Source organism: Apiospora phragmitis (genome assembly GCF_038363925.1).
Source record: "Apiospora phragmitis strain CBS 135458 chromosome Unknown utg000007l:2111988.0-4706623.0:1.0-2598199.0, whole genome shotgun sequence".
NCBI classification, from domain to species: domain Eukaryota; kingdom Fungi; phylum Ascomycota; class Sordariomycetes; order Amphisphaeriales; family Apiosporaceae; genus Apiospora; species Apiospora phragmitis.
In genome coordinates this window covers 2,383,818-2,404,817 of record NW_027117406.1, presented here as the reverse complement: position 1 = coordinate 2,404,817, position 21,000 = coordinate 2,383,818, and the positions used below count along the sequence as shown (strand labels likewise).

Genomic DNA, 21,000 nt, shown 5'->3' with positions numbered 1-21,000 from the left:
GGCAAGCTGGGCACTGATGGCAAATGGATGGATTGATTGAACCACGAGCTCTCAGAACACTCACAAACTGCATGCTCGGTTAATGTTGGCGGCTAACCTACTGCCTCCCGCAACCCATTCCAGTCCCGTGGGTGGTGACACAAAACATCCTCACACAAACGCTGATCGTGTCTTTCCCGCCTTGACAGATGATCGCATACGTTTTAGCAGGGACTCAACAACTTTGCCCGTCCTCGTCATGCGACTCAGGACAAGGTTTCGCCCAGACGTCAACTGGACAAAACTCGCAGGATGGCCCTTGACCATCATAGATGGGGCTGTGTCTCAGTGGTTCCAAACGTTCCGGGACGTCATAGGAAATCAATTGACCAAGTCTGCGCCACGTTTGTTTGCACTGGATACGATGTTGCACGCTTTCGCTTGGATGGTGAGTAGATTCGGTTGTCTAACTAAATCCGTACGTGTGCAGCGCATTTCCATTCACTGCATTCAAGGTGAGGATGCCACCACTCGTGACCGATATTTGATGGCTACAGCCACAGCTTCAATCGACAAGGCCGTAAAAGCCCAGGGCTTGATTGCAGCCCACGCCCGCAGCAAGGTTACGCGATACTCCTTTTCGTTGGACTGGCAAACTCCTCGCCCTCGTTGACCCATGGAAACGGCACGTCCGGGACCTCCTTGCCCAGGAACGCGCAGAGTGGCTCCCACCCGGACCCCATCACGTACTCGAGCCGGCGCTCTGCGGGCACCAGCTCCCGCACCCGCCGAAAGTGGCGCTCGTAGGCGTCCCGGGCCCTCTGCTCGTCGATCTCGCCGACGCTCCGCGCCCCGAAGAAGCCGAGCATCTGCTTCCGCGTCGACGTGACGGGCGGGATCGTCGTCATGAGCATGTCGAGGCTCAGGACCGGCCGAAGATCAGGGCCAGCACCCCGGCGCGGACGCTGGGCCACCAGGTGTCGAAGCTGCGCTGTACGACGACGACCTTGGCATCCGGGTACGCCTGGACGAGCTCCTCGGTGAAGGGCGACGCGAGATCCGTGATCGCGCCGCCCCCGACCTCGTCCCACTGCTCTCGCGTGAGGCGTGCTGTCGATGAGGTTGGCGTCGATGGCGCTGCTGCTGCTGCTGCGGAGCCCGCATTGGGACCGGCGAAGGCCGGCCATGTGACCTCGGTGGCCTTCTCCAGCTGCTCCCATGGGTTGCCCCAGATGTCGTCCATGCCGTGGTGGGTATGGAGACCCAAGATCTTGTACGCCTCGGCCATGGACCTGGTGGCCATCTTGAAGAGCGCAGCGTGGATGACCTGGGGCGGCCCGGAAGTCGGGGCGGTTTCGCTCATGGCCGTGAGTAGCGGTGAATCAACCTCGATTCCTCGGTAAGTTAAACGAGGAGCACTACTGACTTCTGCTTGGCAGAGACTCGGGGGCTTCTGTCGTAAGTAATCCTTTTTGTAGTCGCAGATACGCCCGTGGTATGTTGCACTTGTCGAGCGATAAGGGTAAGGGGAGGAGGCAAGTGAAATGCAATATGAAACAAACAAAAACAAGCAAATACACAGGGGTTGACCAACTCAGCTGAGAGGGGATCGCGCCTGCCAAGTCCATGGCGCCAGTAAGTAAGGGATGAAGAAACGGGCTTAGCAGGTTCCACTTAATAGTTAAAGATTACTACATATATGTCCGGGGGCTTTGGGCGGTAGTTTCCTTACCTGCCTACTTTAGTAAAAAGGATGAGTGTTATACATTCTTACGAATAAAAATAGGCAGCAGCTGTAGGCTGCCGAGGCAGTTAGCTATGGTTTCTCAAGGTATGAAAGGCTTGGACGCAGTGCGACTTACAAAACTGTGGGTCGCTAAGAGGCGGTTGCTTACTCAACTTCTGATTGGTCAGTGGCTAAGGGAGAACCATGGGTAGTGTTGAGGGGGGGGGGGGTAGCTTTCAACTTTCAGTCGCTCCTTTCATAACGGCAGTTGATCGTATAATAGCCCTATCTAAAGTCTAGCTCACTGACAAAAGCCCCGTCCTGAGTATTAGGACCTACTTACACCGAATCAACAGAGGTGAGCTTTCCATTCGCCATCGACACAACCGTATCCCTCCCTCCCCTTGTGTACGCCTGCAGCATCCCCAGCCGGTGCGCCACGATAATGACCGTGTACCCTTTGGCCGTGAGCTCCTCGTCGATGATACGGTAGATGGCGGATTCCGTGGCCGCGTCGAGCGCCGACGTGGCCTCGTCCAGCAGAATGACCGGCCGGACGCCCGAGCGCCGCCGCAACGTGGCGGCCTTGATCAGGGCGCGGCTGAGCGCGAACAGCTGCGTCTGACCCAGGGACAGTTCCGGGAACAGATCAAGCGGGCGGTCGAGGATAGCATGGTGCTCGCCGACGCGGTCAAGAAGAACCGGGGACTTCCGCCTGCTGCCGGCTTTCTCGTCATCGCCGCTAGTGGGGGCGCCCCGAAATATGGGCCACAGCCCCGTCTTGGTCAGTGCGAGGACGATGCTGTCGTCTGGTGCCAAGCCATCGGGGTCGAGGTTGAAACGGATGGTCTCGTTGGATAGGAAAAGGGGTTCTGGGATAGAGTGACGAAGCACCGTCGACGCAACAGATCCAACCTTACTTGTTTGATATCGATTCCGTCGAGTTCACTGCTTCCCGATTGCAGCTCCAGGAGGCGTAGAAGAGTTAACAGCAAGGTGCTTTGCCACTATTCATTAGGTCAAGTCAGTATCTATTCGCGGATGGATTGCGAACAGCCCATCGGACGTACCTGCCCGTGCGCCCGAATACGATGAGTTTCTGCCCCCGCGGATACGCTGAGGCTCAGACTGTCGATGGCCATCGACCCAGGTCTGAGATCCGTTCGTGAGCTTCTGGTCAGTCTCCAGAGTAGGAACGATACGCACCGATAGGATCACAGTAGTCTTGAGTCGCCGGAGGAGGCCTTTGGCGCCGAGAATATTGTCGAAGACGGCCTGTTCCGTGTCACCATCCAGCCCGCTGAGGACATCGTCCAGCAAGAGTATGTGATTTTTCGCGAATAGGGCGCGTGCAAGCGTCTAGAAGCATCAGATGTCAAAACTGCAAATTGGAAGACGCATGGTCAGGGAAGTCACCACGCGTTGTCTCTGTCCGCCGGAGAGGTTGAGGCCCCTGCTACCCATCTGAGTTCGGTCGCCTTCCACAAGGGAACCGAAATCCTGCGTCAGACAACCGCCCTTGTGACTGCGTTATACCAAAGCTCGTGCTCTTGGTGGGTGGCGTTGTAGAGGTCCGTAGCACCGTAGATGGCTTCTTTTATGGAGCCATTGGGCAACCAGAGCCTTTGCGCGCAGTAGACGATTTGGCGTGTGGACACGGTGATGGAGCCCTCGGCCGGGACCACCTCGCCGAGGATGGCACGCATCAGAGTAGACCTTGCCCCCGCCTGTGGGGCCCGATATGATGGTCAGAGCCCCGGCGGGTATGTCGATGTTGATTTGGCTCAGCAAAGGTTGGTCATGGCCCATGGTGACATGGCAAAGCCGGGCCGCCGAGCCGTTTTCCGCCGGCTGCTGAGTGCCGAGCGTATATGGCATTCTGTCTCCTCGTGATTGTTCCGACTGGATCTCGCGATGGGGATGCAAAGAAGGGCGGACCAGAAACTGTTGTATCCTTTGGAAGCCAGAAAGCGCTGCTACCGCGCGCGGGACGATCGTCACGACCATGTTCGCGGGATGCGTGACAATACTGAGAATGGCCATAGTGGTGAAGGCGGTCTCGGTATCTAGATGATTGCCACGCAATGCGGACAACACAACATATAGGGCAAGGGTAATGGCCGGAGAGAAGATTCCCAGTGCATTAGCTAGATCAATAGTCAACCCATGCTGCTCCCAGATGAAAATGTAACGATCTGCGCTAGACATACCCGACGCGTTGTAGTAAACCATGACCCATCGTAGCCTTGAAGCGGCCAAGAGTTCATTTGAACGGATCATTTCGATGCGCTTATGCAGGTTACTCTGCATTCCGAGCATTTTGACGGTCTTGATGGCACTCAACATAGAGTTCGTAGCAGCTATGCGATCTTGCGTTGCGGCATTCCAAGCTTTCTGAGTTGGCTGGAGGTTCTTGGCAATTAAATCAGTAACTCATTTCATTAACAGAAAGGGTGACAGCACAATTGGGGGGGGGAGGGGGCGAACAGTAGATTAGGAACAGCGGAAGAGGCCAGATCCAGCCGACTTGGCCCGCCAGCAGTCCAATGCCAATCAAGACTTCCACAACCTGAGCCCATATCTCGTGGGCCATTTCACTGATACAGTCAAGACTATCTGCATCCGTGCTCATGAGGGTGGTGGCCTCCCCATCGTCGTAAGTCATACTGCGTGACTCCATCATCTTACCATGTATGAGCCCAATAAGGGCACTTCGAGCCACAAGTTTGAGCCTGTTGATACGATGCTGATATGCAGATGTAGATACCTAAGAAAGGTCTCAGTGTCCTGTAGAAAGGGTCTTGGGAGCACTTTTTACCGCAAGGCCAACATAAATCAAGACGGCTGCAACCACAAGCCAAAAGCCATGCCCATCTTCCGCATTAACGGGGAAAGCAGCCACATATCTGATGGTCTTCTTGATTAGAGTTGGTTGGCAATATCGGAGTAGGATTAAGAATGAGCGAGGTATTATAGCCGCAAAGAAGGGCTTTCGCACACAGCGAAGCAAGTCCCACTGTAGAGTGCTCTTGGTTTCCGGCTTGCCTGATTTCGTCAGGATGAAATACCGGGTACCAGGGCTTCAGAGGCTGTCGACTTACTTCTTTGCGCCCATAGACGAGTCATCAACTCCCTGTAGTGTTCCGGCTTCATATCCTGGCTTAGAACCGGCATATCCTGTTTGGACAGGATTCTGGTATACCCCTGGATAAGGACCGGATTGACCCATGCGAAGAGTGCCTTACTCAGAATGCCATAGCGCTCCTCGGGTGACAAGCGCAGACCCTCCTGATCATATGCTGGACTGTTGATTCGAAGTTCCAGTGTCAATAGACAGGTATGGGCAAAGCAGCGAATATCCAAGGACAAGGAGGAACAAGGTGGCGTATGTGGTGGTCGCAGCATGCAGTGTAGGAGCCACTTCCCAAAACATGGCGGCGGTGCCGTATGATTGTGTGACTTCCAAGGGGGAAAGGTTGCGGCAGTCGGAAGGAGGGGTTCGAATGACAGGGCGCGTTCGATGTAATCCCTGTTCGACGCCCTGGACCGGATCATCCTCCCCGGTGCCGGCACACCCGCTCGCGTCGTCAGCGTACATCCATATGGGTGGGTCACACGACCAATTCCCGCCTTGACCAAAGTACATATAATGGAATTGATTGAGTTGGGAGAATCTGATGTTTCGACTGAGACTTTAGAGATACTTTCTCGTAGTCGAGAACACGTTGTCGCACCTCCCGGGTTTAGCCCCCCTTCCCGAACAACGTCCCCTTCTGGACTAGGCAGTACCAGATTCAGTGCGAGCGCGAGATGAGTCATTCCATGGAAGAGTACCTGTGCTATCGTATCATGCTTGAGGGTAGAAATCTCTTCTTTCGACTTCTTCCCGTCTCGGAGTTGTTGCAGCAGCTGGGGCATGACAGGAAATTGGAAGAACGGCTTGGCGAGGTTGATAGCCCACGTATTGGGGTGCGGTTTGTTTGGGCCAGTTGCTTCATGTGTCATTACATATGCTTCTCGTCGTTGGGTTTGGAATGAGTGAAACTACACTTGCCCGTCTCGAAATCACGCGAAGTCAAAGGGACCAAACCATGTAAGACACTACTATATTACACCTCCGGAATGCCGTATAGAGAATTCGGTACACATATATAGTATAATACAAGTATAGCTTACATTTTAAGGAAAGTGTGTAGGAAAATATCCAGCTCGTTGCCCCCTGAGAAACAACCACCCATCTTACCAAGACGAGAACAGCCCTCATCTATAGATACCCACACGCCTACATACCCCGGACGACCATTTGCACAACCTTGCACCCAGCGTATACCCTTAACGACGAAATCGTATTCCCATGTGGTAGAATCTGCACGAGAGAGCGCTCTCACCATGAAAACTGTCTTTGGGTCTTATCAACCCCGTTGATTTTGACGTTCAGCTCTTCGTCAACCGACATCTAGCCTTCCGCTCCGATTCGAAGCCAACGGGGTCGCGTCCGGTCAGCATCTTGATCTTCTCCGGTAAATGCGGCTCGATTTCTCTAGCTGCTTCATCCTCCTTTTCACCCGACCTCTCGTCCGGCGTATCCTCGTCGAGGTTGGGAAAGCTGATGTAACCCCTCATGTTTTCAATCCGTTGGACGCTTTGACAATCTTCACCCAATTCTCGTCGACCCCTGAACTAATGCCGTAGCAATGCGCATGGATCCTGTTGGCCTTGAAGTCGATGCCGGTCTCTCCCGTGATGGCAACGCCGATGCAGGACACAAGTTCGTCGATGAACAGACCCCCGTTTTGGAGCTTGAGCTTCGTCTCGACGTCACCCGTATCCACTGGATCATAGCCGCGTTCTTGCCGTTGCCGGCTCGCTTGCCTTTATCGCCCTTGCAGTGCGAGAGCATATTTTCCGCAGTATTCGTCGTCTATATCGAGGTCCTTGTTGTTTACTATGTGTAGGGGAAGTTTGGGGAGCAGGTTTCCGTAGTATGTGAAATGGATCTGTGATATGAAGAGTGTATTGGAGTGATAAGACTTTTTGGTGATATAGAATTCCAAGCTGAAGAGTATGAAGGTCGATGGTCTCTCTTATAGACGATAGCTTGGCGCGACCGAGCAGTAAAGCCGCGGCACCTTGTCGTGTCGACATCATGATCTTCGGCCTCAGCCTGCGAGAGGATCGACCCTGTGTAACCAACCGCATAACCAAGAGGATTGCATTGGGTTTGAAGGAGCCCGAGCTCCTTAACCAATTGCACACATGATGCGATGCATATCCTAAAAGTGTCTGAATAGGGGGGATGACGATGACGAGGAGTTCTTCATCGCTGCCCACGAAGGTGAGATAGCTGATGTATCCCTCGTTGCCTGCCCCTTGCAAAGCGCTCCAAACCATCCACTAAAGATCAACAGTCCGTGGGGGTGGTTGTTGGCTGTCAGTTTAGCACAGCAATCTCTGTCCTTGTTGATTGGCCGTCACTGATGCCACACACCGGCGCCACTTGTCCTTTTTTTAGATGGCAGCCACTTCGGAACGTCTTCAAGCTTTGGAGTGTCACAACCAACAAGAGCCCTCTACACCAACCCCGAGTTCGACTTTCTTCAGCTTACAGGCGACGTGAGCCCCAACACGGCGCTCTTCTTACACCACTTCAAGACCGTCGTTGGCCCTAGCCGCCGCGGGGTGCTGAATCTGACCCTTCCCATGAACAGTCTCTTAGACCTCTATCGTTACCCCGGCATGGAAGCTCACGATGGCAACGTGGGTCGTTCCATGGCCGAGACATTACGCGACCTCCACGAAGTCTGATTCGTCGACCGCGTAGCAGTACGACGCTTCACCCCAGGCGTCGTGAGAACCCTCAAGTCAGACGATTCGGTCTTCACTCGGTCCTACTCACTATCCACTTATGGTACCGTGTTTGACCGTCTCCCTTGCGACCCACGGCCCATCGAAGCCGACTTGTCTCAGGTCTTCGTCGACCGCGGCCTCGTGGACTCGCCGCGCAAGTGGGCACACATCCTGGATAAATCGGGCGTGGAGGGGGTGAGCTGGCGGCGGGTACCACCAGGTATAGGTATCACCTCTCCTGTAGTGCGGGCAATAGACCAATACTGGACCACGAGAGTGCCGAGGCCACTCTCTAAGAGAAGACGACTACATCAGCGGCCGGCTCGATAAGTCAAAGTATTTGGCCGAGATCCGATCCCCTGCACAGTCCCCAAGTTCCGCGACCAGGACTTGAGCAAGGTGGCGAGGCCTGCGTTCGGGTTCTGGCTGTTTCCTACCGACCAGATACCCGAGGACACGGATTGTCCCGGCGCCATAAACATCAAGGACCTCTCAGGGGGTTGCCTGGAGCTGTACCTGATGGACATCATGTAGATAAATGGCTCAGACAGCCTTGTTTAGGTTTAGTGAGAGTGTACCACTGGCTTGGGTCCCAGATTAGTTGAGTTGATGGTAGAGCTGCAATAGTAAGAGAACAATCCTTGAAACGACTAATACTCGCCGAGTTCGTGTTGGCTTGATGCACCCTATAGGCGTACATGATGTATCTTCCTATGGCCTCGGTGGCGCGATGAACGCGCCTTGTCATTGAATATGTAAGACACGTGCAGTGATAATGCATCCTGTGCACCACCTGTAATCAATCTTTCAAATTGTAATGACGTGGATATGAACTAGCGATAAATCTATAGGATTGAACACACCATCAATGGTTGGCTGTTGGTAGTCACGCATACCGGCATGCTCGCCGCAGCCGCCGCTGTCACTATTGTGAAACAAGCAGTCCTTTCATGCAAGAGAATCCTTGTCCGCATCGTGGCAAATCCAATGGACTGATTGATCGAATAACCCTATTCAGTTGGTGAAACAGTTGGTGGCGTACCATATAATGTATGCAGCTGCCCACCAACAAAGCTGACATAGATGTATTGAAATCCCTCCAAGTGCCACGTTATATTATTGGGCCCTTAAGGCTGGCACATCTTTCTACATAGGGAATGCTCAATAATTGTTTCGTGGACATATTTCTAGAAACGTCCCAAGAAATCTAATAAAAGTGTTAAATGGGCTCTCGTACGTACGGTGGTTCCGGTTTTAATCGGGGTTTAATTGTTCTTATTCTATTATTCATATTTATTTTTAATACGAGCTACTCTTAATAAAACAGGAAAGGGGTTCGTACGCGTAGGCACGTAGCACCCTTTTTAAAGTAATATGGACAGCTTCAGTTCCAGCTGTTCCAACAAAAAGAATGTATTATAGCACTTTGGGGCCCCCAAGCAGCATCGTCTTGAAACATAACGCCATTCACAAATACTAGGCCAGCAATTCTAAAAGAAATAAGCCAAACGGGCCGATGTTACTTCCTTACAGAGCGATATCTTCGGTGATAGCCTCTGTGAGATGGAGGGACTTCTTGGGATTCTAGTATCCTCGAGCGGCATCATCTCACAAGTTTCATGACGCCGTTTACTACCACGAGAACCAACGGCGAGGCTCAGCAGATACTGTGGAATGGCTAGGTACATATGACCGTATGGCTGTCTTGTAACATCAAGGCGATATATGAATATGACGGTCAACCGCTCCTGATACAATTCACATTCTTCACCAGCACAGTTCCTCCTACTCTACAGACCCCTTTATTGTTTTGCAACTTATTTAAATCGAACATAACTCTTGCCAGAAACTGAACGCCATATCCTCAACAAAATGCAACTCATCCTCTATCTAGCAGCTCTTTTCACCGCTGTGAGTGCCCTTCCGGCTTTCAACGCCAATGCCGATGTCTGTGGTCCCACTTCCAACTGTGAGGTGGTCGACACAGACGGCACCGAAGCCTACCGCTTCAAACCCGGCTTCGAGCCAGGCAGCCCCGCCTACGAGAACAGGCTCGTCCTGGCCCCGTCGCGGCCATCTGGGGGCGCGAGCCTGTTCAACGCGCGGGAGGCCAAGACCCACACCACGGTGGTCATGGGCAAAACGCAGATGCAGTGGGGCTGCGACACGAGCATGCAGGACAAGATCCGGGACGCGGCCCAGGAGCTGTGCTCCGCGTCTGGCGGCTGCGACCAGGGGGGCCGAGCAAGAGCTGGGACGTGGACAAGTGGGAGGGCGACCAGAAGGCGCCCTCCGGGGCGCAGCTCCGCCTCAAGCTCGAGGGCAAGTACGCAACCAAAAACTCCCACGATGCCCTGCTCGAGGCCCTCCTGGCCACCGCCACCGACGAGAGCGCCCAGACGGAGAAGAAGACGTGGATGGACCGGGCCACGGAGTAGGGCGGCCACTGGGGCTTGTCGAGCCGGGGCGGCGAGTGCGCCGTCTCGTCGTTCCCCAACTACGTCGCCGTCAACCGCTTCGAGGGCGAGGACCTGGTGCACTTGATGGAGTTCCGCGCCGAGGGCGAAAGTAAGCCTACCCAAGTCCGTTTCATTTTTTTCCTAGAGAGAGAGAGAGCGCTGATCATCCTCACAGCAAACTGCCTGGGGCCGCAGACCTTGCAGGCCATCGCGGGAGCCATCAACCCTATCGCTGGAAAGTTCTTTGGTGGCGTAAGTGCGGTTTGCGAAACCTAATTATAGGTGGAAATAGGGTAATATGCAAACAGCCCACGAAGCTGTCTGGCTTTTATTATGGCTGGTCTTGGTTCTGGTCATTAATGTATTATTAGCTAGCTATATAATATTATCGTTTGCCGACTACATCAGATGCCACAAGTGAGAAGCTGCATGCTTAGCGATACATAGCATCGACTAGTCCCATTAATTCTTCCAAGATAGATGCAAGAAAAAGTTATATGCCCTGCCCTCTTGAAGTCGAGGATTCTGCCGTAATAGCATGTTGGTAGAGAATTTCTTGACCCAGGTGACCCAGAGAGAGCCCTTTGCTCTTTCCAGTGTGAGCCTCTTCCCCGTGTTTCCACCAATCTCTCCCACACATTGGTTCAATTTTCAGGCCCCGTCGATGGTACCAAGCTCCAGGGAGGCTCTGATCATGGCAGCACCTGGCCACCAACCATTCATCATCCACTCCCGCATATTTTAACAGACATACGTATTTGGTCATGGCAGACTTGGAGACGAAGACGATTTTTACTATCCAGCCTGTCCAAGACAAAGGCAAAGGCGTGATTGCTTTATCCAAGATCACCCAAGGTACGAGAATCCTTGCCGAGCCGGCCTTCATCGCTTTACCAAGAGTGGATGAAGCCCCCGACTCCAATACTCTCAATGAGGTTGTCCTCAAACAGCTCCGAAGCGCATCACGAGATCAGCAACGCGCCTTCTTCTCCCTCAGCAACATCTATGGCAAGACCCTTCCGATCCCGCTTGGAATCGATATGGCTCCGGAGGCGAAGGCGGTGTCTTCCTCACGGGATCCCAATTCAACCACGACTGCCTGCCCTCTGCTCGCTCCAAATGGAATATCGAACTCAACAAGATGACGGTTCACACTCTCCGCGACATTGAGCATGATGAAGAGATCACCACCAACTATATCAATCTCGAGACCTGGGACGTACGCCAGAGAATGCTCTGGGATTCGTTCCTATTTACCTGCAACTGTGAGATATGCAAACACCCGCCGGACATTCGCAAGCTGTTGGATACAGACATCATGGAGATCAAGGAAGTCGAAAATTTCCTCCGTTTGAACAGCATGCCGCTCGGGGAAAGCCTTCGTTTCGCCTACCTATAGCGGGTCCTGGTCGAATCCAACGGCCTCGAAAAGGCTCATGTCCCCGCCACCTACGATTTCGCCTCGAAGCTGGCAGCTGTGCACAAGGACTATGTTCGAGCGAAGTTCTTTTCTGAACGTCAGTTGGACATCCTGATGACCGAGGGCGGTCCGGACCACCCCGACACCCGACAGCAACAAGACATGGATACGTATCTTGAAAGTGTCCTTCCGAAGCATCTTGGACCAGCTGTCCCGCATCATTTTCCAATCCCCAAGTTGGAGAATTGGCTTTGGATGAATCACTTGCCCGAGGTTCAGGGAGGAGAGTCCAGCGAAGATGGCGAGCAAGGCGCTGCGGAGGGAAACAGCACCGACTCCTCGAGCGACGGGGGAGCCAGACTTGGGAGTAAAGATGAAGGCGGCAAAATGGTTTTTGGTGTCGAGGCACTCGGCTAATGGTGGAGTAGCTGGATCAAGCGCATGAGCTGATCCATGAACTTCAACTCTTGTACCTTGGTTTCGAGCCTCGACGATCAGTTTTCAGGGTATGACACAAGCACTCAGCAAAGGCAATTTTGACAAGGAAAATCCCCTAAGCTTAGATGGACTAGACGGTAGAACCTTGTGGGGTGCTCTGACTACCTTAGGTATTCCGGCAATCGTTGCAACTGGTCTAGACCGTACATGAGGTAGGAATGGAACAGCGAATGCATGTTATTTTGTCTCAGATCCGATCTTCTTATTGACAACGGTTGAAATCCGATGGCCATGGATTGGGCACTGTTGGCTGGATGTTTGCATGTGGGACTGTCCTGGATAAATGATTGGTTCGGTGGAAGCAAGCAGAAAGCGCAACCTCTTGCTGTTAATGTGGTTTACTGCACTGCTGACACCACTATTGAATTAAAGGGAAGCCACTCAAGCCACTGAAGCTACTACCCCGCCTTCTGCGTTCTGCGTTCTGCCTGCCCGCCTAACCGCCTGTTTCAGTAGCTGACCACCACCCGAATTGCCCGGTCAAACCCCACCTTCCACGTCCTGCTGCACCTTATTCATTCTGGCGAGGGGCAGGTACGACTTACGATGCGCAATTCAATTGGCGATGGCCGGAAAGAGAGGTTGTCTCGCCGGGTGGGCGTTTGCTGAGAGAGTCAACAAACTGAAAACTGGAAGTTGTCAGACACAAAGGCCCTGCCCCTCTCTTCCCTTCTGTTTGATCGATCGTATTTAATCCGACAACAATCCTCATCCTCTTTTCCGTAACTTGACTTGGCTCGACTTGACCCTTTTTGTAAGTAACTCTTGACGATCCTCAGCCGCAAGTTTCGTTTCCCTCCCTCTAACGTCTGCCACAAACAGCAGAAGTCCGTCTTGAAAAACAAAGCAAACACAACAAACCAAAACCCCACACCAGGACTCATTACATCACTCGCCCAAAATGCCTCGTGTAAGCTTCATCACGGATGCCGCGCATACTTACTACTACTGCAGCAATATTGCAATGGCTGCGGTGTTTTTGGGAAAATGTGTACTGATTGATGTGATTTGGTGTTTTTTGTAGGTCAAGTACATCCTCCTCGACTGCGACAACACCCTCTGCTTGTCGGAGCACCTGGCCTTCGAGGCCTGCACTGACCTGACCAATGAGGTGCTCGAGAAGTACGGCAAGTCCGATCGCTACACCGTAAAGCAGCTCCTCGAGGACTTTGTCGGCCACAACTTTCGTGGCATGCTCGTTGGCCTGCAGAAGAAGCATGACTTTAAGATGACCGACGAAGAAGTCGATGCCTACGTCGACCGCGAGCTGGGTGCCGTCACCGCCAAGCTCAGCGAGAAGTGCGACCATGCCTGGCGTCCTCGACCAGCTCGCATGGGCCAAGAAGGAGGGCTACCCCATGTCCGTCGTGAGCACCTCGGCCAAGCCCCGTGTCGTCGCCTCGATCAAGAAGGTCGGCATCGATCACTACTTCCCCGACGAGCACGTCTACAGCGCCGCCACCAGCATGGAGAAGCCTTCCTCCAAGCCTGACCCGGCCATCTACAACTTCGCCTGCGAGAAGCTCGGCGTGTCCCAGAAGGAGTGCTTGACTGTCGAGGACAGCAAGAGTGGTGCCACCGCTGCCATGCGTGCCGGTATCCCCTCATCGGCTACGTCGGCGTGTACGGCATCGAGGAGGGCCCGGAGAAGATGGAGCAGATGGCCAAGATCCTCAAGGAACAGTGCAATGCCGCCGTCATCATGTATGACTGGAAGGAGTTCCCCGACTGCGTCAAGAAGATCGAGGAGTCGTTGTAAGTTGAACACAGCACCGCGGCATACCTGAAGGTCTCGGCATCGCACATCAATGCTCCCTGTACCCGCAAAAACATCCAATCCCGGCATGCCGGATATGCTCTAGAGCCACTAGATCTCTAGAAGCAGACACGATGTGGACTTGAAGGATCCAAACAGACTTGGACCATTCTTCTTTCGGCCAATATGCCTTATTGAGATTACGACCATAGATTCTGCCATTTGAGGCTTAATCGAATTTCATGCCTGGGACCCTCGTGACCATTTTCTCGTGGTGACTCTAGTCGTGCAGGCGTGAAAGAACCATCCATGTCCAATCAGTCATCAAAAGTCCTGTAATGGGAGGATTGGCGTTAATATTGATATGAAAAAGAGATTCGCAATTGAAGACATGCCAGACGATGTTTATTTTCGCGAGCTCTGAGCAGATTGTAACGTCTGAGGTTAAGGTTAGTATTCGTGACGCTGCCTTTACGCCATTCGGTATGACCTAAGGGTCAGGGCCATTCAGCGCACGTCCAACACAGTCCACTGTGGTCGCAACGCCAACCCCTCGTTTCCTCTCTTCGTCACAATTATCATTATACTTTCCGCAGCCACATAACACCAACTGGAGAGGATGGTATAGTTTCAAAATTCGAGACTGAAAAGGAAATCGCATTATGATCTCGCTGCTGCTCTACAAGGTATACCTGAACCCCTTGTTCTCCAGCTCGGTCAGGTCGTGCATACCCGCTTCGATGGCCGCCTTCTCGTCCGTCAGGCCCGCGCGGTCCCGCCGGCGGTTCTCCCTCCACATGTACCCGAGCAGCACGACGATGGAGAACAGCTTGACCGCGTATCCGACGAGCATGGCAATGTACGCGCTCTGGTAATGGGCTAGACCAGGGGAGAATCTCATTAGCGCGGGCTCCGGAATAAAAGACGAAGAAAAACACAAGTGATATCAGGCAGAGGCAGAAATGCAAAACTTACGGGCTTCGCTGTCACGGAAGGTCTGCGGGCCGATGATGTTGCCGACGCAGTAGCCGGTGAAGAGGATGGCGGACGTGAGCTGCTTCTTGGTGGAGCCGGCGATGTTGGACGAGATCATGGTCAGGGCCATGCTGAAGCCGAGGCCCTGAAAGTAGCACAGCCAGAGCGCGACGAGGCGGGCCCACTTGGCGTCGTCGGGCAGGCCGACGAGCATGGCGGCGCCGGTGATGCAGATCAGGTTGGCCACGATCATGGTCAGGCAGCGCGTGTTCTGCGGCCAGCGGCTGCAGATGAAGCCGCCCGCCAGCAGCGCGGCGAACTGGACGGCGCCTCCCGGGATCTGCAGGTACTGCGTGCCGAGGGTGTCGAAGCCGAAGCTGCCGACAATGATGGAGGTGAAGCTAGTGATGGCGGCGTTGGGCACCTGCGCGCCCACGGACATGAAGAAGAGGATCCAGGTCTTGGGGTCCGTGAAGCACTGGATGGCCTGGTCCTTCTTGAAGTGCTTGTTCTTGACGCCCTGGCGGTTCGCGGCGACGCGGGCGACGGCGACGGCGCGCTCGCGCTCGTCGAGGAACTTGCCGCTCTCGGGCGAGTCGGGGCAGGACCCAGAGGCTGACGCAGCCCCAGGCGGTGCTGACGGCGCCGAAGATGACGAAGACGTACATCCAGCGCGGGAGGCCGGTGGTGATGTGGCCGACGGCGTAGCCGATGAGCCCCCCGAACATGGTGGCCAGGCCATTGGTGCAGTAGTAGGCCTCGAGCCGGAGCGGCTGCTCGGCGCTCGTGTACCAGGTCGACATGATGAGCACGAAGGCCGGGTTCACGGTCGCCTCGAAGGCGCCGAGCAGGAAGCGGTTCACGGCGAGGCCGGCGAAGGAGGTGCAGGCCGGGGTCGTGATCAGGATGATGCCCCAGGCGATGGTGGTGAGGGAGACGAGCTTGCCTATGGGGAAGCGCTGCAGGAGGTAGCCGGAGGGGAAGTTGCTGACGAGGTAGCCGAAGTAGAAGATGGAGCCTGTGTGTGTATCGTGTTAGTGGGTGATCCAGTCGGAACGAGGGGGGACGCGCGTTGGGGAGAGAGCTTGATTTTGAGCGAGCTGCCCACTTACCGAGCCATTGGTACTCGTTCGCGGCGAGGTGTGTCCCCTGCTTGAGCCCGAAGGCCGAGGCGAAGTTGATGGAGTTCTTGTCGAGGTACTGCAGCAAGTAGGTGGTGAAGAGGATGGGCACGATGCGGTAGTCGACCTTGCGCAGCACCTTCTTCAGCTCGGCCTCCGAGGCGTCCAGGTCGCCGTGGGCGGCGTAGACGGCGTAGGCCTCGTCCAGCTCCTTGCTGTTGGCGCTGTCCGAGGTGGCGGACGACGAGTACCCTACTTTGGTGGTAGGGGGCGAGGGGGCGCGCGGGGGCACGACGCCGGCCTCGACTTCAGAGGGTTGCTTCATCATCGACATCTTGGTGATGGTGATGATGGTCCGTCTCGACTCGACTAGCTCCTGCTCGACCGACTACTGACTTCTCTCTTGCACTCTGAACCGTTACGATGAACGCTGGAAATCAGAGTCGACAGGGGGGAAGGGGTAGGGAGGGAGGAAGGGAGTGAAACTCGCAAGAAATCTACACATCCTGAGGACTCGAGAGGGATCTGCGGCTACTTTTATTATGGTCTAGATAGATCCCCTACGTAAAGTAAGTATTTGAACCCCCCACCGGCTGGACAGGCATTCCACTTGCAGAGAATGCCCTGCCAGATCCAGGACTACGGGTCTTGGCCCGCTATATAACTGGGTTCTTGAACCTGACGGTGCTAAGGGAAGTGCTAAGGGAGCGTCTACTAGGCTGTATAAGCATTGTTAAGCACCCTTCCTAGTGGGAGGCCGAGTCAAGAAAAACAGGAGCCTCCCGGAGAAATTGGCCGAATTGAGGTGGGCGAGCGTGAGGTGTGCTCGATGACACTATGAGTGGACGCCCCGGGCCATGGCACAGTAGATTGGCGGATGGCATTATTGTCGGGGCCGTTGACGTGATCGACCACCGGCACCTCTTACTCGTCCATTTCCCTTCTGGCGCGGGGGTCTGATTGGTACGGGTAGGTTGGTGATGTTACTCTTCTACGCTGGGGTCATCGCTAGTTACCCGGGCCGTTCAGCTGTTCTGTTAGCATGTTTCCTGATGCTCTTTGCCCTGTTGCAAAAAACAATATCCGTGACGCTATTCGCAGGAGTGGTTGCGGTCGCAGCATACAGAGCGACTCTCAGTCGAGAGAATCGTAGTTCCAAATTTGGAGCTTTGCCATGCAATGCATCCATGCATAAGAAAAGCACCCTAGCTCCGGTGCATCCCCACAGCGGCTTTTTTAGTGGGCTCACCCACCCGCAGTGAAATGTGCCACCGCTAGCCAATGGCCCAATGGCTGGGCAGCGTAGCAGGTCGTGGTGGGCAATCCGCGTGTCCTCGAGGAAATCCATGTGTCACGATTTATGGCCCTCAGAAAGAATCTGCTTGCTTTGCCAGCTTGCTTGCAAGAAATCTCTTCAGCAAAGCTGCAAGATTCCGAGAACTCCTCCAGGACCCTTTTTCGCAAAAGCCGGGAGCCATTGTAAGTATCCATTCTGTCGCCTGCAGGTAGCAGCGGTGGTGGTTTGGCGATCCTGAATGAGGTCCTGATCGTCATGGACATCTTGGGTCGCGACACTTTTCCATCCCAAACAACATGATGGTCATGTCGGTGAGGCAAAAAGCCAAGCTATACACCTTCCCCTTGCCTCCCTTATAATCTCAAAATACATATCGTCCCCTATACTATGCCTCATGTAAGGGTATTTTCGCCGGATTTCTTGAACGGGCCTGCTGGGTGCGTTGCTTACTTGTACCTGTGCTGTGGATGATGCAAACCCCACATCAAGGCCGCACGGCACTGCTCACCACACCTCCATGCCCAGCAGCCCAGATCTCCACTATTAAAGGCCGGTTGAGATCCCCCGCCGTCGCCGTCACGCCTCAACCGAGGTAGTAGAAGTAGAAGTGGTCATATCTATTGTTGCCGTGATTGCCTAGTGTATGTAAGGAGGCAGATCAACTCATTCACTAGGTGCTGTACCAATCTGTATTCCACGATTGATTACGGACGGTGAGCGAGAAAGCCATGTCGTCGACGAATCCCGAGAAGACGCCGGTTCCCACGGCCCAGCGCCCCTCCATCGCTATCACTCCGACCCTAACACTGCAGCCTCCACTGTCACGGCGCGGCCACGGCCCGGGCCTCGTCCTCCTGGTCGACCCCAGCCTTGATTTGTCCAGCTGCCACGACAGGACCCGGACCCTCCGCCGCTGCAGAAGTGGGCGAGGAGGGCTACGCCGTCGCGCAGCTGAAGCTGGTATCGAATGAGGTCGTGGACGCGGGCGGGTTGCTGCTGACCGAAGAGCTCCACTGCGCAGTTCAGGAACTGGGAAAGCTGCCCTCGTGCGAGGGGACCGGGAAGCTCGGGTTCATCGGTATGTGAATTTAGGGCGGCGGCCGGCACTCTTGCTACGTGGTCTAGACTTTTGGAGTCGTGTCTCGTGGTCTCCTTACTTAGTCTGAAACTACTTCCCAGTATATTCGGCAACAACGGCGTGCCCCATCACCGCGACGATCATCGAAGCCAGTTGCAAGGAGGCCGTGGCCGTGGTTTACTATGGAGCTTCGTCAGCCGCCTCCGCCTCCTACACCGCCACCAGCCGGCTTCCCGCCCTGGCCCACTTGCCAGGCACCCAGACGGCGGGCGGCGATGCGGCAGCGGCGCCCGGGCCCGACAACGTGAAGCAGCACTACTACGGTGCCCCGGCCCAGGCGCCGCCCTTCGCCATCCCCGCCCACGAGCACTACCACGCCGGCTCCGCCTCCGTGGCGCACACGCGCACCCTGGCCTTCCTCAAGCCGCTCATGGGCGGGCCCTGGTTCGACCTCGAAAAGATCTGGGACGAGCACACGTACTGGGAGTTCGAGGCGCGCGACGTTGAGCAGACTATGGCCACCATGGTCGAAGAGCCCTATGGTGAGTTCGGCGCTGGGTTTCTTTCTCCTTTTTCATGCCCCACCCCCAAGTGCATGTAGCCGGGATGGTTGCTAGAGGATGAATTTACTGACGGCAATTAACATCAAAGTGAATCATATCCCGACTTTGACGGGCGGGATAGGTAGGGAGAAGCTGACCGAGTTCTACACGAACCACTTCGTCTTCGCAAACCCGCCGGATACGGAGCTGGAGCTTGTCAGCCGGACCGTGGGCATCGATAGAGTTATCGATGAGTTCGTAACCAAGATGACCCACGACCGCGTTGTCGACTGGCTGTAAGTTGTTCCTCTTCTTTTTCTTCTTCCTCTAGCCCACTTCTCTCTCTTTTCCTGTGCCGATTGCTAGCTGGTTCAACGGCTGAGCAAGATGGTAATATTTCGGAACCAGGATCCCAGGTGTCCCGCCCACCGGAAAGTACATTCAAGTGCCATTCACCAGCGTCGTGAACATCCGAGGCGATCGGCTGTACCATGAACACATCAGCTGGGACCAGGGGACGCTTCTGAGGCAGCTGGGGCTCCTGCCCGAGTACTTACCTTTCCCCCTACCAGGTGGCATCTGCGCCGCTAGGAGAGAAGTTCGAGTATCGAGTCCCAGTGGCTGGCGTGGAAAGTGCGTCAAAGCTCAAAGACGAAAGTGCCGTGGGCTCAAATGCAATGTTGGGGTTTGGCCCTCGAAAGGCTGCTGGGCCGTGATGCGAAGAGGGAAGATATCTAACATCTCGTGCTATGGAAAGATCGATGACAAACATGGTGATATGGGAAATGCCATATAGAATCGATATGCCAAAGTAATAAACTACGGCGTTCTGAATATTATATTATTTTTATAAATATTGTCGCCAACGACTTTAGCCTACGAATGCATGCGAATAAAAAATTCATCAGACCCTTCGTTGCTCAGGTAGAATTGAAATAGCCACATTAGCATGACCGAGTTGGTGACAACATTAGTGCGATAACTAATGACTACCGGGACAGTGTTTGCCTGCTGTCTCTACCGACGTGAATGACCCTTGGCCTTATAATAGAAGATAGTGTGATCGCCGAGTATGAAAGCAAGGTACTGATCGACACCCTCGTAGGCTCACTTAGCTTAATGGTAAAGCACATTTCTTACTTGAGTGGTAGGAAAGGGGATACTGGTTCGAGTCCGGTAGTGATCAGTTCAATTTTTGGTGTGCTTCACTACTTTTCCATTACCCTTTTGACTAATCCCTTAATTCTGAATTGATAATTCCAGTACCTACCCCTTAGTGAAGAAAAAGCACACAAAACAAGACCGAGACTCTGTTATATCTGCGTGCAGAAAGATAAGGAAGGCACAGATACACGGAAATCTCAAATGCCTGGCAACCGATACAATCCTCCTCCGGCAAGAGGTGGCGAAATTTTTAATCTCCATCGTCTAGTCTGATGATCAGTAATGGCAACATGGAAGAGGAAGCAGAAGATGGCTTCGACGGCGACCACCCGGACACGGGATCTGGGCACCCTGTGTTCTGGAGGAATAGGAGCCCAGCAGAGCAAGACACGATGTGCTGTGGTGTCGCCTTCGTGCAGGGAACATTTCACCCGGCTAAGCAGTACGAGGCCTCGCTGGTAATGAGGCTTTCAGTAAAGACGTGTTATTTATCGAGATACCTGGTCCAGACTAGTCCCATTTGACACGGGTTAACTTGCCTGGCCTGGTTAGGGGATCGGCTACTACCCAGTCTGCCAAAGACGCCCAGGTAGCGAATAGAATAGTGATGTACAACACCAAAAAGCCTCGCGAGATTGATCCCACAGGTAAAATGACACTATTAGGAAGTAGGTTTATGTTTCTTATCTCTCATAACGTGAAGATATGTTTCACACCAGCGTTCTTTTCTTCTACCTCTTTACTGCCTCGAGCGTTATTGACGCTATCAAAAAACCTCTCAAGTGCACTACCAAGCTGATTCACATACAAAATTTCGAATAACCCAGTTTCAGCGTTAATGGTATCGCTAATGACAGTGTAACTATATTATTCCATGATTCCACCACAAATCCTTTGGCTCATACATTAGTAGTGTCCCAATTTCAGGCATGCCACATCACCAACCCGGATAAGCTATATAGCAACCTGACTCAACAGCAGGAGGTTCACTCTCATCTGGGCCGAGAATAAAAAAGTTCAGCTTAAACTTAGCTGGCGTGTCTTACGCAACAACAGAAGCTTAAGCAAAAGGTGGACAGCGATTGTTCACGATCAACTGATAGAATCAACGCTCTTCGCTCAAACTCCCTAGGACACT

The 21,000-nt window shown here is 53.9% G+C and overlaps 10 protein-coding genes across 10 annotated transcripts; 6 read left to right on the top strand and 4 right to left on the bottom strand.

The window, feature by feature from the left end:
- Nucleotides 1-602: 602 nt before the first annotated feature.
- On the bottom strand, nt 603-1,342 carry PG994_008353 (uncharacterized protein; the record flags this gene model as incomplete). The annotated part of the gene is made up of 2 exons (XM_066859762.1): nt 603-944; nt 977-1,342. The coding sequence occupies 2 exons, from the start codon at nt 1,340-1,342 to the stop codon at nt 603-605; spliced, it is 708 nt and encodes a 235-aa protein (XP_066715249.1).
- A 702-nt stretch (nt 1,343-2,044) lies between these two features.
- PG994_008352 (oligomycin resistance ATP-dependent permease yor1) lies at nt 2,045-5,110 on the bottom strand (the record flags this gene model as incomplete). Its single annotated transcript, XM_066859761.1, is given in 8 exon segments — nt 2,045-2,577; nt 2,776-3,064; nt 3,122-3,230; nt 3,242-3,390; nt 3,422-4,108; nt 4,152-4,472; nt 4,524-4,750; nt 4,807-5,110. 8 exon segments carry the CDS (start codon nt 5,108-5,110, stop codon nt 2,045-2,047), a joined length of 2,619 nt encoding a protein of 872 aa, XP_066715248.1.
- Nucleotides 5,111-6,139: 1,029 nt separating this feature from the next.
- On the bottom strand, nt 6,140-6,328 carry PG994_008351 (uncharacterized protein; the record flags this gene model as incomplete). The annotated part of the gene is made up of 1 exon (XM_066859760.1): nt 6,140-6,328. The coding sequence occupies one exon, from the start codon at nt 6,326-6,328 to the stop codon at nt 6,140-6,142; it is 189 nt and encodes a 62-aa protein (XP_066715247.1).
- Nucleotides 6,329-6,399: 71 nt separating this feature from the next.
- On the top strand, nt 6,400-7,510 carry PG994_008350 (uncharacterized protein; the record flags this gene model as incomplete). Its single annotated transcript, XM_066859759.1, has 3 exons — nt 6,400-6,656; nt 6,997-7,040; nt 7,218-7,510. 3 exons carry the CDS (start codon nt 6,400-6,402, stop codon nt 7,508-7,510), a joined length of 594 nt encoding a protein of 197 aa, XP_066715246.1.
- Nucleotides 7,511-9,424: 1,914 nt separating this feature from the next.
- PG994_008349 (uncharacterized protein) lies at nt 9,425-9,990 on the top strand (the record flags this gene model as incomplete). Its single annotated transcript, XM_066859758.1, has 2 exons — nt 9,425-9,705; nt 9,798-9,990. The coding sequence occupies 2 exons, from the start codon at nt 9,425-9,427 to the stop codon at nt 9,988-9,990; spliced, it is 474 nt and encodes a 157-aa protein (XP_066715245.1).
- Nucleotides 9,991-10,775: 785 nt separating this feature from the next.
- PG994_008348 (uncharacterized protein) lies at nt 10,776-11,848 on the top strand (the record flags this gene model as incomplete). Its single annotated transcript, XM_066859757.1, has 3 exons — nt 10,776-10,866; nt 10,962-11,344; nt 11,411-11,848. 3 exons carry the CDS (start codon nt 10,776-10,778, stop codon nt 11,846-11,848), a joined length of 912 nt encoding a protein of 303 aa, XP_066715244.1.
- A 982-nt stretch (nt 11,849-12,830) lies between these two features.
- PG994_008347 (phosphoglycolate phosphatase) lies at nt 12,831-13,688 on the top strand (the record flags this gene model as incomplete). The annotated part of the gene is given in 5 exon segments (XM_066859756.1): nt 12,831-12,839; nt 12,954-13,127; nt 13,174-13,205; nt 13,230-13,482; nt 13,494-13,688. 5 exon segments carry the CDS (start codon nt 12,831-12,833, stop codon nt 13,686-13,688), a joined length of 663 nt encoding a protein of 220 aa, XP_066715243.1.
- A 676-nt stretch (nt 13,689-14,364) lies between these two features.
- PG994_008346 (MFS general substrate transporter) lies at nt 14,365-16,115 on the bottom strand (the record flags this gene model as incomplete). The annotated part of the gene is made up of 4 exons (XM_066859755.1): nt 14,365-14,564; nt 14,661-15,246; nt 15,269-15,678; nt 15,773-16,115. The coding sequence occupies 4 exons, from the start codon at nt 16,113-16,115 to the stop codon at nt 14,365-14,367; spliced, it is 1,539 nt and encodes a 512-aa protein (XP_066715242.1).
- A 1,691-nt stretch (nt 16,116-17,806) lies between these two features.
- Nucleotides 17,807-19,494, top strand: PG994_008345 (Carboxymethylenebutenolidase; the record flags this gene model as incomplete). The annotated part of the gene is made up of 5 exons (XM_066859754.1): nt 17,807-18,038; nt 18,100-18,156; nt 18,258-18,698; nt 18,808-18,994; nt 19,107-19,494. 5 exons carry the CDS (start codon nt 17,807-17,809, stop codon nt 19,492-19,494), a joined length of 1,305 nt encoding a protein of 434 aa, XP_066715241.1.
- Nucleotides 19,495-20,152: 658 nt separating this feature from the next.
- PG994_008344 (uncharacterized protein) lies at nt 20,153-20,386 on the top strand (the record flags this gene model as incomplete). The annotated part of the gene is made up of 1 exon (XM_066859753.1): nt 20,153-20,386. One exon carries the CDS (start codon nt 20,153-20,155, stop codon nt 20,384-20,386), a length of 234 nt encoding a protein of 77 aa, XP_066715240.1.
- Nucleotides 20,387-21,000: the final 614 nt, after the last annotated feature.